At 36.3% G+C, this 15,168-nt stretch overlaps 1 protein-coding gene across 1 annotated transcript in view; it reads left to right on the top strand.

Annotated features, from left to right (window-relative positions):
* The first annotated feature begins 7,270 nt into the window (after positions 1 to 7,270).
* Positions 7,271 to 15,168, top strand: part of LOC121432158 (cadherin-23-like) — a 63,770-nt gene continuing 55,872 nt past the window's right edge. Inside the window, exons 1-4 of the mRNA XM_041630015.1 lie at positions 7,271 to 7,409; positions 10,227 to 10,291; positions 11,691 to 11,756; positions 12,475 to 12,635. Coding sequence (XP_041485949.1) covers positions 10,243 to 10,291; positions 11,691 to 11,756; positions 12,475 to 12,635 — 276 coding nt within the window. The 5' untranslated portion in view covers positions 7,271 to 7,409; positions 10,227 to 10,242. The remainder of the gene's footprint in view (positions 7,410 to 10,226; positions 10,292 to 11,690; positions 11,757 to 12,474; positions 12,636 to 15,168) is intronic.

The raw sequence follows: 15,168 nt of genomic DNA, 5'->3' as shown, positions 1-15,168 counted from the left end.
GTAGACAAATCAAAATATAGTATATAAAAAAAGGAAAGAGTGGAAAGGCCCAAACCAAGGCAAAGGCACACTCATTCCGTGCTGGGCTTCAGTTCCCAGTGGGATGTGTTGACCGATTTCTTTGCAGTGGAAACTATGCTAAAATGATATTTGCATTAAGTGTGTTCCAGCCAACCTTACCTCAAATAGAAAATCGGCATGTTGGGTCAAAACACCATTCTGAAACAAAAAAAATCCTTAAAAGGACAAGTCCACATCCAACATTTGGATGTAACTGGCTCGTTCATATAACTATTTTGTTGAAAATAAGCGAAACTTTGAAATGTCATAACTTTCTTATTTTACATCTGATTTTGATGAAATTTTCAGCATTGTGCTTGTCTGATTTTTCTCTATTGATTCAAATCAACATTTTTCTGAGGTGGACTTGACCTTTAACATCCCCTGTTCTTTGATTCATAAGAAATTAGACAAGATTACTGGTACATGTACCCTTTTATCAAGGCCTCCGTTTGATAAGTGTATAGGGTCTGATGCTAAGACTACACTCATAAACTGCGAACTACCTTGCCAACTTTTCTTGGCATGAAAACGCATAATGCATGTCATCTGTGTCAAGAAAAATGTGTATGATATCATTCAAATAAGTTTTCTATCAAAGCCTGTACTTATTTAATCTCATCAATGTATTACCAAAAAGAAAAAGAAAAAAAGAGTACTTCTTGAAGATGATGCATGTACATTACATGTAATTTCGTCTTCGTCTCGATGAGTCAGTTGCCAAAACACAATGTACAACCAATCTCAAAGACATTGTGGGGATTAGAATCAAGAACAAGGCGGTTTGTGGATGATTGTAAATCATTTTCTATCTCATCAATGTTTGTGCAATAGTAAATTGTATTGTGAAAAAAATTGTGACTTTTTATGAGGTTTTTGTCTTGTGGTGAATATGGGATACCTCTCAGTGGAGGCTTTGGTGCATTGCACAGTGGTACAATGAGAAATAAGTGAAAGTGGAAACGAAATATAAGAGGTATAAACCTGAGGAAAGGAATGAGAGGAGGGAATGATATTTGTGGGGGACGGGGGAAGAAATATAGGGGAAGAGAGAGAAGGGGGGTGGCTGAGCATGGGTGAAGAAGATCAGATGAGAGAAATGGGAAGAGCAATATTATGTTATTTGGCCGATGTGTGGGGTATGTTCTCATTATTCAATATGGTTACATGAAAACATTTTAAATGAACTCGGTGTGAACTTGGGTAAAGGCATACTGAGGCAAAATATCTGAAAAGGATGAAATTCTTAACAGCGCTGTATTTCTCATAATTTGTGAAAAAGCAAGCGAGGCCAAAATATTTATTTGGTCATAGATTTGAATGTAAACGGTAATGACATCAGACAGATATCCTTGCATGGAGCGGGCTTAGTTAAAAGGAGGGTCCTCGGAACAGGCTTCGGAACTATAAATGTTTGTGAAAACGGGGGTCCTGGGGGTCCTTGGAACGGATTGCCAGTATGTGAGTGCGTATGCATCGATCCCGATGGAACGGGCATGCAGGCATGATGTAGATAGCCCAGCGGCATGGCCGCAAATGGCATTCATGCACCCTCCCATCCAACACTACCACTATTCTCAAGCTACAAGGTTATGATCTTTTGCTCTGCTACCAAGCCTTTAAACCTGGGGAGGGGGATCCACAATTGACCAGAGGGGTGGGGGGTGTAAAATAATGTTTTACCAGGCAGAAAGGTATTGTTACGTTGTCATTATTTTCGTACACGTTTATTCCAGTTGAATTTTTAATTTCAAGTTCGATTCCCTAGATTTTGGTGTTATTTGCCCCCTCCCAAACGCTGAAAAGGTAAAATTCCTGAAAAAAAAGTGAGTTAAAACGATGAATGGTGGCAAAATAATTTTGCCTTTTTGAAGTGAAAATCTGATAGATTTGGAAATTATATTAAAAACAACTTTTGAACCCTTCCCCCCCTATCCTATTTTTCAATTTATCTTTTTTTTCCCTTGAATCTTAAACTTTTGGAAGTCCAGTGATCCTGAACCCCCCCTCCCTGCCATCATCTCGCATCATCTACACCTTAGTATCTTGGATAGTGTACTACCATAAGAGAAGGAGCTTCTGCATGATTAACAGGCACACATGCTTAAAAAGGCTAAACCATCTTGGGATTCCCTGAAGAAAACTTTGTTGTAAAAATAGCAGAAAAAATAGTAAAAATTATTGGTGAAGGTTTGAGGAAAATCCGTTAAAGAGTAAGAAAGTTATTAGAGTTTAAAATTCTGGATTTGTGACGTCATAAACGAGCAGCTGCCCCATGTGTTATGTAATATAAAATGTATGAAATTCAAATTTTGTATGGTTCCTGATGACTTAATTTTGTTTTCTTTTCATGATCGGGTGTGAAATGATTTGTCTATTGATAAACAAAAGTTACAGTGAAAACCATTTTCAATTTTCTGAGAAAATGACATTTCATTGATTTTTTACCATTCGCTATGTAGGAATGCTGCTCGCATATGACGTCACAAATCAAATAATTGAAATTCTAATAACTTTTTAATTATTTGATGAATTTTTCTCAAACCTTCGGCAATATTTTTATTATTTTTTCTGCTTTTTTTTACAATAAACTTTTTGTCAGGGTGAACTTCCCCTTTAAGAAATGAAGGGGGGGGGGAGGCACCTTCGGCCTACACCACGGGACACCACCCTCCTTCCAATTGGCTCCATCCCTTCAAATACCCTCTGTGCATGTGGGCCACAGCAGTGCACGACGGCAAAGACCCCTGTTACATCTGAGAGATTCCCTACCTCGGGCCGGCCCGGGGCCTACCTCGGGTCGGAAAGAAATCAGATGTAAACATCCCAAACCTACCTCGGGCCACCTTTTAGCGAACCTACCCGAGACCACATCCAGATGTAGTCTCGGGTAGGTATCGGGCCGGCCCCGGTCCACCGATTCGTAGATGTAAACGCACACAAGCTTTCGAACCTATCTCGGTCCGTTCGCCAGCTGTCAAATTACGTCATATAGTGCGTGCTATCCCCTCCCCAGCCCCGTCGTTCTTCGAATGTTTTTGCGGCATGCGACATGTGAATTGTGATTGATAAAGTCTTTGATTTGAGTGAAAAGAAGCATTTTAAACGTATCCTTTTCAAGTGGATCATATCTTCCACGACTGCTGGGATCATCAGCATTCTTTCAGAATCTCGGGTAACTTCAATTAGCGCGCGCGAATTATTCGGAGCCTAGATCGAGAGCGCCTTTTAAAGGTGTCAGCAATCGGATGCCGCTCGAAACAGTAGGCCTACAGATAGGGTGATAGGGGAGGGAATGAACACTGTGATGTAAACAGACCACATTTCGGACTCGGTCCGTTCGCGAAGCTAATCCACCAATAATCCAGTCAAGGTTGCAAGTGGACTCGGTCGGGTCTCGGGTAGGAAACTTTCAGATGTAACAGGGGTCAAAGTAACGGCGCTGCACCTGCCGCTAACTCAACGTGATAAAAACTTTCAACCAATCAGCTGCAGCCTCGCCAGCCTAAGGTAATCATTAATTTCTATTTCCATGTGATTGCAATATTCATCACTACTTGGATGTGGTGCAATGTATTATTTTCATTTGTCTTTGTGTGTCTTGATGGATTGTTTCATCGTATTTCCGCGGCGAGACTGGAAAGAGCTGCGGCCAAATGGGGCCAAATACCCCGCGATGCAGCCCGATCACCGGGATGCCGACGAAGACGGATGCATTACTCCAGGCCGCTGCGCTCCTTGCAGCGGATCGCCATGCATGCAGCCAGCCGCACTGAGTTTCTTGTGCCTTGAACATATAACAGAGGCGTCGATCCTGGGGGGGGGGGGGGGGCGATCGCCCCACCAATGAAAATATTGGGGGGGGGGGCGATCGCGCCACCACTGAAAATATTGGGGGGGGGCAAACATATTATTTTGCCCCCCCCAATAATTCCGGATATGCATTAAAAAAAAGATTGTAATGTTCAGCAAGCGAGATGGTGATACACAACTCGTTCTTAATTTTCAGCTCGCGCTTCGCGCTCGCATCTATTGTTCTTTTAGATACAAATCTTAATCACTGTTACCAAAAATGCTTAGAATATCAAGTTTTCAGGTCAGAATATAAAGAAATTTCAGCTCACTCTCGGCACTCGTACTACCTGTGTAGTGAGATATGTATCCTCCTCATGAGTTACTACAAACAGTCCTAAGCAGGCACGCTTTTCCTGTCTGTATACTAAAAAAAAATCTGCTCGCGCTTCGCGCTCGCATTAATTTGTTGGTGAGATACGTGTCTGGGTCTCATGAGTCATATATATATATTGTCCATGTATGTTCTCTTTTTTGAGTTTGAGAACATTCCAATAATTGTGGCCTTTATATTATAATCAAGGTGATCTGACTTGAGCAATGAATGGTTGAATGAATATAGTTGCAGATTAAAGTAGCACAAGTCACTCCACTGATATCTTAAAATGAAAGACAGGCATACTGGTGAATTAAGAAGCAGGTAAAAAAGATATGATCTCAGAATGAAGATAATCTTCACAAAAACTTGCTAGAATATCTTAACTGTCAAAAGAATGTTGGGGGTCCATTCTTTTGTCAAATTCAGTTCATATCAATCTTCTATTGCTTGTAGTTAAAAATCCAGCTACCCCCCTCCCCTTTCATAAAAAAAATCGTTCTTTACAAGAAAAGGATATGCTGGATCTCATACATGTACAAAGTTTGATATGTTTTATTAGACTCAAGTGCAGCACAAAGGTCGACTGTTTGCCATTAAATAATCGTTTTGTTTACTGACAGAAATTGAGCAAACAGTGTTTTCTGTGCCTTAATAGATGCATGCTTGCTTTTGATGTGGACTGTGGAGTATGATTGATCAGATATGAATTAAACATGATAATCATATTCAACATAGATTTTGCTGGGAGTATTTATTGGTGGCAGCAGTGGGATTGAGCTCATTGATTTTATGAACATGAATTCAATATACGATGTAATATGTGTACATGCATTTTTATGCAATGAAACTGCTAAGGGATAGAGTGCATGATAGTCCAGTCAAGATATCAGATAACTCAAAACAAATTTCAACAATTTTTTTTAAACAGAATTGATTAAGGCGTACCAAATATCAAAAGTGTAGGAAGATAAAAGCTGTGCAAAGGTCTCTAATTTTCATTTTCAAAATGACCACCATTCAATTATTGATATTCTTTGCACATGATGGCCCATTATGAAAAATACGAGACATTTGACTTCCTCCTGCTCGTACGCACGGGCGTCCGTCGATATAATACATAATATTTTTATGAAAATATGCACCTTTTTTCTTAAAAGTTGATGGAGAGGGGGAAAAATTAATCGTATCAAGTCGGGGTATTCAGTAATGAGTACAGGAGAAACTATATTTCACTGATTTTCATGATTCATCCCATTTGATTAACTCATCTATTCGTGTTTTGGGGCTAATCTTTCCCTTACGCATTGCTTTTTGGCAGAAGTTCTATGGAAAATGCACCTTTTTTCACACAAACTTTGAGACACTCTGTATTCATTCCCCCATTGCTCGAGAATGAATGGGCAGTTAACGACGGGGTTAAAGATTTATTGAGGAACGGAATGTATATTTCATGAAAATGAAAGCAATTTCCCCATTGGATGTTATCTTCAATACGTGTTTTTTAGATGAAGTCAGTTATCGAATAGGCTCTCCTGGCATTTGAGGTCTCTATCGGTGACGTCACTCAGGATCGTCATGCCTGGACCATCGGCCAGGCAGGGGTCGCAATGGTATATGATTTATGCATAATGCACTCGATATATACAATAATCTTGTCCTCCCGTTCAAATGAATGTGAAACTCATATAATTTCCATCAGAGCATTCAACAGGAGTACTGTAGTACACATTTCTTTGTTATAAGTGAATTAAAGTCCCTCCAGTGAGTTTGCCTCACCCCTATTGTGAAAATGTATCACCCCTAAGTTGTAACACAGTCAGCTGTTTGCACTCAGGGTCACTCCGTGACCTGTGTGTGCGTTCAAGAGTTGTACACGATTTTCTGTCTCATTTAGGCAGAAATCTTTCATAATGTTAAGTTGTTATTTTCACTTGAACATAAGAGATAAAAACATAAATTTGGCAAGAAAATTATTAAATTAGAATGTAATGGAATGGAATAAATTTAGTATCCATAAAGGAAATTCCTTTTTTACTGTTTTTCACAGATACACGATATATACAAAAACAAATAATGATGGCAACAGAAGGAAATTATTTTATCCCAGTTTATCAGGGTTCACATAAAAATAATACACAAGAATTAGAATTACCAGGAATAAAAGCTACTTTTCTGCTTTAGTATAAGAATTATTTATAGTACAAGTGTATTATTGATTCCTAACCTGTGAAACTTTAGAAGGGCGACAATACTCCTTATTACCAGAATTTATAAAGGAATTCTTGACAAACTGAAGTTGTGTAGGCCTAATTACTTCTTAATGTGACTAGTGAAATTTTAGTAGATCTTATTTGACATGTTGTTTTTACTAAACCCACATTTATATAAAAAGAGGGTGTCCTCATCGATATGGAACATTATTTTTCATTGTCAGATGTTATTGTTTATTTCTTAATTGGGGTTTGCCAATTGGACGATGGCAGCTGGCTTGTATGAGAAAAATAGAGCTTGGGGGAAAGGGATGAAAGAAGAAAGGAGGAAAGGTGACAGAAGAAATTAGTTTCAGGTTGTGGAACTACATAATACTACTATCATTTAGTTCAGGAAAAAGGTCACCTCCAGGCTGTCTGGCCACTCCTGCTTAGTAAACATATTAATAATCTTAAAGTGAGCTATAATCATAGCCATTTTTTTACATTCTCATAAAATTCATGTTATAAAAAAATCAAAGAACCAGGAAAAATATGAAGAGGTGAGGGAGAAATACCCTTTTTTTTAGAAAGAACATGAGATAACATGTAAATCCCTTCCTCAACCATGTTTGTTTTCTCCTTTACTGCAAATACACAATCATATGGGGAATTATAGAATTGATAGATCTATATTCCAAAGTGCAGATGGCGTGTGTATTTTACATTTTGAACTTTAGCGCTTTGTTGCAATGCCTTTCTGAGGTAATTGCGCCTGTAATGAAATGATACGTTGGGGTGTTTGCTTTCCGGCTAAGCAAATGTGATAGGGAAGCAATCCTCATTATTCAGAGAAGAAGAGTAGACGGCTATTGTTTCTCAAAGTGATGCAGCTATTAGATTGACACTTTCTTGCTTATCTCATTGAAGGGGAACAAACTGATGATGTGATATCCACCCATTGGACGGATTATTTTCCACTCTTAAAGGTAAACTTGACTTGATTTCAAATAGCGTAGATATAAACAGCATCACACTTTTGTGAGTTTCTTGCTTTTGTTCTGAACAACATACTGTATACATCTCTGCATCATTATATTGTTCAGAAAATGTGTTGAGGGGCATGGTTAGTAGTAAAAGTGGAGAAAGAACTTGACAAGTTATGATTTAGAGAATTAGATATTACTTGAGAAATGCATACGTTGGAAAAACAGAATGCCTTGTTAATATATTATTTGAAGGTGTTTGATTCTTGAAAATATTTTGCAAGTTGTTTCAAATCAGAGTTCTAGATTTGAATTTTTATTGCCAACATGATTGTCTATCGAACAATGTTATATTGTTACATACTTATATGTATAACCTGCAAAATTAAATTACGATATATAATATAGAGAGAAAAATTAGTACCGGTAACTTGTATTCAAATTAGGGCAGACTTTTCCATTTTACTTTGGTTTAAAAAAGTAAAGATGTAGGCCATTTGTGATACCATAAATTGCAATGTCAATTGTAACTGTAAATTGATGGAAAAACTAAATTCAATTGTAGGTGTCAATCATATTCCTTCATCTTACAGCCGTAGAGCCTTGGTCATTAAACAAATAAGATATTTAAATCAATTTGTTGCAAAATTAAACTGTTAAGATGAAAAGTTATGTAAAAAAGTTAGAATTATTTGATAAATATTGATCAAATTGCTGTATATTACAAGAACATTGTGCATGTGTACCCAAATTTCATGTGAAACAGATCTTCCAATGTGGAGACTGACCATTCCAAAGTCTATTAGTAATGTATCCTTGATTCTAATTCACCTCATCAGTCAAAGGAGTGTTATGTTTCAATCTATGAATAACATCCAGACTGGAACAGTCCTACAGACAAAACATGTTATTTCCAATGATATATCAGCGGTCAGTTTGGAGGGTAAATTGCCAATTCCTCTACTGCCAACTCATTCACTCACCACATGGTCAACTTTCAATTATTCCAATCAATTTTAATTCAATTCAATTTTATTTATTTCAATCACCATTTCGTCAATGACCATTTCATCTAACAACCATTTGGTCCAACCGTCACTTCGTCTAATCACCAGTCCGTCTTTGACCATTTTGTCTCGTAACCAGTTGGTTTAATATCTATTTAATTTTCGTTCATTTTGCACAATTAACACTCAGTCCAATTAGTCCAAATGGTATATGGACTAAATGGCTATTGGACCAACTGGTCATTAGCCGAAATGGCAATTAGACCATGTGGATATTGGACGAACTGATGGTAGACCAAATGATACTTAGACGAGTTTGTAACTATGCGAATGGGCATTAGACCATTTGAAAATAATCTGGTTTGGAGTTGGTTTTGTTGGTGTATGATTTTAGCATGATAAATAGATGATAAATAAATATAAATTCCCTCTGAATGAAAATGGCATATAACTTTTCAACTGAAAGGATTCAAGCAAACTTCTCTTCATCAATGCTCCTACACCTTTTGACAATTTCTTCTTTGTAAAAAATATTAGAATTAATCCCTTGGGTCATGAATGAATGAATGCATGTTAAACAGGAAAAATTGTATCTTTTCAGTTGTCAAAATAGAGTTTGTTTTGTCAATTTCTTTTTTTTCTGGTGAATGTTCAAATGATGTGGTGGTTCACTTTCTTCAACAGTAAACCCATTCAAACCTATCTTGACTATTTGTAGTTTGCACAGCTTGTCGAACCTATCTTTGGGAATATTTCTAATTTTCAGCTATCCTTACTTTGATATCGTGATATCCTTTTAGGTTTTGAAAAAAGAATATGACTGATCTTCCTACAAAAGTGTCTTCAGTTTGTTGTACTACCATGAAAGATCACTTCAATATCTTGGTCAAATGAGCACAATTTGAAAGAAATGACACAAAATTTTGGGATTCGCTCCTAATTTTTTTATTGATAAAGTCTCCTGTCGTCTTTGAAAAGCAATTATTACGCCTAAAATTTATGCTCACACATTCATGATTTGAAGGATCAACATCATTTTCACACAGAAGTTAATAGTCAAATGTAGAAATAACCCATAATTTTGCTCCGAACTTGTGTAATATGTTTAAGAACACTTTGTAACTTCTTGTTGTAAAATGTTCTCAAGAATTAAAGGACAAGTCCACCCCAACAAAAACTTGATTTGAATAAAATGAGAAAAATTCAACAAGCATAACACTGAAAATTTCATCAAAATCGGATGTAAAATAAGAAAGTTATGGCATTTTAAAGTTTCGCTTATTTTCAACAAAATAGTTATATGAACGAGCCAGTTACATCCAAATGAGAGAGTTGATGACATCACTCACTCACTATTTCTTTTGTTTCTTATTGTTTGAATTATGAAACATTTTTATTTTCTCGTCATTGTCATGTGAAATGAAGTTTCATTCCTCCCTGAACACGTGGAATTCCATTGTTTAAACATTTTGAGCTTCAGGCAAGGAGGTCCTAATCGTCAAATTCGTAAAAATTGAAATATTGTATAATTCAAACAATAAAAAACAAAAGAAATAGTGAGTGAGTGACATCATCGACTCTCTCATTTGGATGTAACTGGCTCGTTCATTTAATTATTTTGTTGAAAATAAGCAAAACTTTGAAATGTCATAACTTTCTTATTTTACATCCGATTTTGATGAAATTTTCAGCATTGTGCTAGTCTGATTTTTCTCTACTGATTCAAATCAACATTTTTCTGAGGTGGACTTGACCTTTAAGCAATATCAACTGTTTTTTAAATGTATTGTCACTTTTTTTTGTTTCTTTACAGATTGTAACCAACCAATATGTCTTGCCTATTTACCATTTTATTGTTAGCATCTTCTTTGTCCTTCGGTAAGAACGTCTCATTTATTTCCTCAATTTATAGTTTTACTTTCTAAATCAATGTGCCATAATTGTTCAATTGTAGTAGGCAGTTTTGCTGTTTATGAATGTAAGTGGTTCTTTGAGAAAGGTAGAAAGTTTTAATGGGGGGTGTTGCAAGAAACCTGTGATAAATTGCAAGTCTATTTTGGGTCCCAGGGCAACAAGGAGTATGAAATTGATGACATTGATTGTAAAATTGCTACAGAAATTTTGGATTGATTGCAAGTATTTTCTTGCAATGCCCGCTAAGAATGTCTTGAGAAGATATTGATAAATTTAAAGGAAAGAAAAGTAGGCTTTGTCTTCAACTTTATTAACATAAAAATTGAAGATTAGAAGTACCTCCATTTGCATACTCAAATGATTGAAAAGGCACACTTACTCATTAGATCCTGTCATGATTTCCCTCTACAATACTAAACAATAGCAATAGATTCATGAAGACACACTGTACAATAAACTGATACTTCAATTAAAGAACTGGGGCCCGTCTTACAAAGAGTTGCGGTTGATCTGATCGCTCGCAACTTTGGAAAACCAGCAAAGTCGACATATAAAATGCATGTTTGTTAACAAAATTCTAGATATGAAGGCATATCCACAAATTCATTAATTTCCGGACAATTGGTGTGTTCTCCTTTGTTTACAAAGGACATATTGCAAATTTTCTGTAGAAAAAGTTATGACATTAATTTCCATAGAGTTACAATTGATTGGATCAATCATAACTCTTTGTAAGACGGGCCCTGGTCTCATGAATTCATGTCTTCAAATCATCTAGATAAAATGTTTCCTTTGATCCTTTGATTTTAAGACTTTATTGCGCACGGTAACTATTTACAATATTTGTCTTTCGGGTTTGGTTCAATTTCTCGAGGTGTTATTTGATTACCGGTAATCTAAAGTTCACATTTATAAGCTCTAGTGCTATATGAGCCAACCTCAAAATCCTGTACATGCACATGAGTGCATAATATAGCCACCTGAAAAGTTCTTTGCTTTTCTGTAAATTCAAAGAAAAGCTTTCTTTCAACTGTCCTTTTCCTCATGCTTTCATGAGGAAAAGATTTTATTGTCATTTAACAATACAGGACATTACAACTTCAATAGCATATGAATTTTATGATATATATGCTCAATTTTTCATATATAGTATCCATTGTTTCAAAATTAAATTTTAATATGTTAAAATTGAAGTTCAAAGGTTGCATGTTTGTATTGAGAAGAAAAATTTGTGTTGTTTATTCTGTGATCAAGTTCTCCTATTGATATATATTTTCTTCTTTGATTTACCACATGATTTAGAAAGTGTAATTTTGACACATGTATTTCCAATCAGTTTCATTTTGTTTCTTTCTTTGACCAGGTCAGGGAGCTATAGAATTTGATGAAGACTTGGCAAATGAACAGATTTCTGAGGATCTAGAAATAGGTAACAAATATCAAAGATTCTCGTAAACACCTTGTAGTCTTATCAGTCCTATGGGCACATTGTGGTCTAGTGGTTCTGACACTCGCCTTTCAAACAGAGGGTCATGGGTTTGAATCCTAGCCATGGCATGTTTTGCTTTAGCAAGAAAGTTATCCACACTGTGCTGCAGTTGACCCGCGTGAGGTGAATGGGTACCTGGCAGGATTAATTCCTTGAATGCCATTGGAGAACTAGAAGCTCGACCTAAAGCTGGGGGTAATAATAGCAGTAGAAAGTGCTACATAAATCTAGCTATTGTTCTTTTTTACTGAGTGCTCATAGCACAATTGCAGCACAACATAGAAAATTTATATTTCTTTTCTATTGCTTGTATTTTGTTTTGAAATTTTAAATTAGCTGAAAAAAAATATTGCTAGAAAGAACCCTGGTATAGGCTCTATTGCCAATTATAATTATATACATGCAAATGTAATGTTAGTGTAATGTTGTTAAAAAGATCATTTTTATTGCAATAAATTTATTACATGAGAGATTTCAAGTGCAAACATGCATGGTAGGATACCTTCCTCACAATGACATATCAAAATTTATCCACATTTTAATTAATATTCATTGGGAATTAAAATGTTACATGTTACATCAACATTTCATAATCTGTTTCTCCCAACCCAGTGGAATGACCAATCTAATTTCTTTTATTGTCATTATTTTGCTACAGGTGCGTATGTAGGAACTATTAAGGCTAGGGACACTAATGATGAAGATGCAGTGTTCGTGTATGGTATTTATGACTTGTCTAGTTCTCCTGATGCCTATGACTACCTAGAGGTTGATGGAGCATCTGGTAATGTCACCATAAAAGCTGACATAGATTATGAGGTAATTATATAGAGGACAAGGAAAATGGTGATCAATGATGTCAGGTGATGATGATGAGAATGTGCGTGAAGAGGATATATCGATGTTGAAGTAAATAATGATAACGATGATGATGATGAGGATAATGATATAGTGTTAATTATATTAATGTTGATGATGATGGTGATTAAATATGTGATGATGATGATTATGATTATTATGACAATTATGATGATGATGATGACAATTATGATGATGATAATGATGATGATATGATGATGATATGATGATGATGATGATATGATGATGATTATGATTGTGATGATGATGATAAATGATGATATTGTGATGATGATGATGATTATTATTATTTATTTGACCAATATAAAAAAGTACATACACATTACATTAGAATGAAATTTACAGTACATTAACATGCAAAGAAATGCAAGAACGGCATGTGGGTCAGGGGGCTCCAGCGAAATACATCACTGTTGCCCGAAGGCATGATCCCCCACACATGCCGCTCCCAAGACATAAATAAAAATATATAAATACTCTTACACAAAATATTGCATGTTAAAAAAGGGAATACTAAAAAGGTGCCAACACAATCAATTAGAGAGTCTTGAGATGTATTAGAAAAAAGTTACTGCAAAATTGGAGAAATATAACATAGTCAGGGTAAAAAATTATCACATCGGTGCTAAACAGTAATGAAAGTGGCATTTTTAAATAAACTTGCAATAGAAATTTGGAATTTAAATATATATGATTAAGCAGATCTGGTGTAACTGGCGTTCTGAAAAAAAATATAAGGGGGGGGGGGTAGAAGTCCAAAGTAGAATGGAATTAATATCGAAAACATTTTCAGGATATAACCACTTGATATATCATAACAATACATGTACAGTGAAAACACATGATAACATGATAAAACTCATCAGGATAGGAAATTGGGATAAGAAAGCATTAATGATTAACGAGTCGAGGAGATAAAGAGAAAGGATAAGATTATCAATGTACTAGCCTTAAAATAATTAAGGTAATTTACAAGATAAAATACAAAATCTACAGGAAAAGCATGCATTAGTGTATAATTGCATAATTTTGATAGGAGAGAAAGAGATAATTTATACAAAGTAAAAAGGAGAAAAGATAGAGAGGGAGAGAGGCAGAGATAATGAAAAGGAACTTGTCTTCAACATGTCCAAGGCAGAACCGGAATCATTGTATTAAGCAGGAAAAGTAGAAAAGCATAAAAGTCTTAATCAGGAAATAGAATTGCTTGCTTTACAGAACTGAGGAAAGTAGAAGGAGAAAGAACAGCAACATCCTTGATGTCGTTGGGTAGTGTGTCCCACAGTCGAGGTAGTCTTCTGGAGGGGGTGCAGAAGAGGGATTGTGTCCTAGAAGAAAGATGTCGAAAGGAAAGAACTTCCATATGACGGGGGTTAACCAATCACTTTAAGGTCGTTGGGTGCCAGGCAGGAATGCCATATTCGAGGATTGGCAAGATGAGAGCTTTATATAATGCAAATATGGCATTGGTAGAGGCACCACGTGCAACAACTCGGATAAAACCAAGCAGACGGTTCGACCTAGAGACAATTGAATCAATGTGTGGGTTCCATGATAGGTCTGAACTAATTGTAATACCCAAGTACAAGAATGAAGATACGGATGATATGCATGCGTTTCCTAAATAGTACTGAGGAGTTTGGATTCTTTTCTTCCTGGTCACATGCATAACTTTAGTCTTGTGTGCATTAAAGGACGTACCATTGCTGGCAGTCCACTTTATCAAACTAAGTCATTTTGGACTATGATTTCGTCAGCATCAGAAGAAATAACACGGAATAAAAGAAGATCATCTGCAAAGAGAACAGCTTCAGAAGAAAGGGAGATGGAGATGTCATTAATGAAGAGATTAGATAGATAAAATGATGATATGATGATGATTATTATTCATTTGACCAGTATAAAAAGTATTAAAATGCATTGCATCAAAAAAACCATTATAAGTTTCCAAACATGCAAAGAAATATGGGAGCGGCGAGTGGGTCAGGGGGCACAAAAGTGAAATTCAGCACTGTTGCCCTGAGGCATGTTGCCCCCACACATGCTGCTCCCCCGGGGGGGGGGGGGGGGGCCACTTCCATTCACGAGTGGATACCATGCTCGACCAGGGGGTCTCGAAAAGCACCCTAAACACCTAATTTACATATTCTGAAAATGCACCCCTTAACAAGTATTGACGTGTGAAACCCCACCCTTAACAAGTATTGGAAACAAAACGATACGCTTGGCAAATATTCCCTGAAATGAACCCCTAAACAAGTACAGGAATGTTTTATTGTTTTGGGTCCTTCGGTCGTCGGCTTTACCTTATTTGGTTTAGTATGACCCCACCTTCTGCCCCTCGGGCAAAAATCGGACTCTAAATATGAAGTGTTGGGGCAAAAAGGACATCCTTTATAAAAAATTTTAATTTGTTTAATCATCCCCGCAAATTCGACCCTAAACACATACTTTCCTAGTGAAAAAATCGTGA

The sequence above is a fragment of the Lytechinus variegatus genome, chromosome 18 (assembly GCF_018143015.1).
Source record: "Lytechinus variegatus isolate NC3 chromosome 18, Lvar_3.0, whole genome shotgun sequence".
Taxonomy (NCBI): domain Eukaryota; kingdom Metazoa; phylum Echinodermata; class Echinoidea; order Temnopleuroida; family Toxopneustidae; genus Lytechinus; species Lytechinus variegatus.
This window is presented reverse-complemented; position numbering and strand designations above follow the sequence as displayed.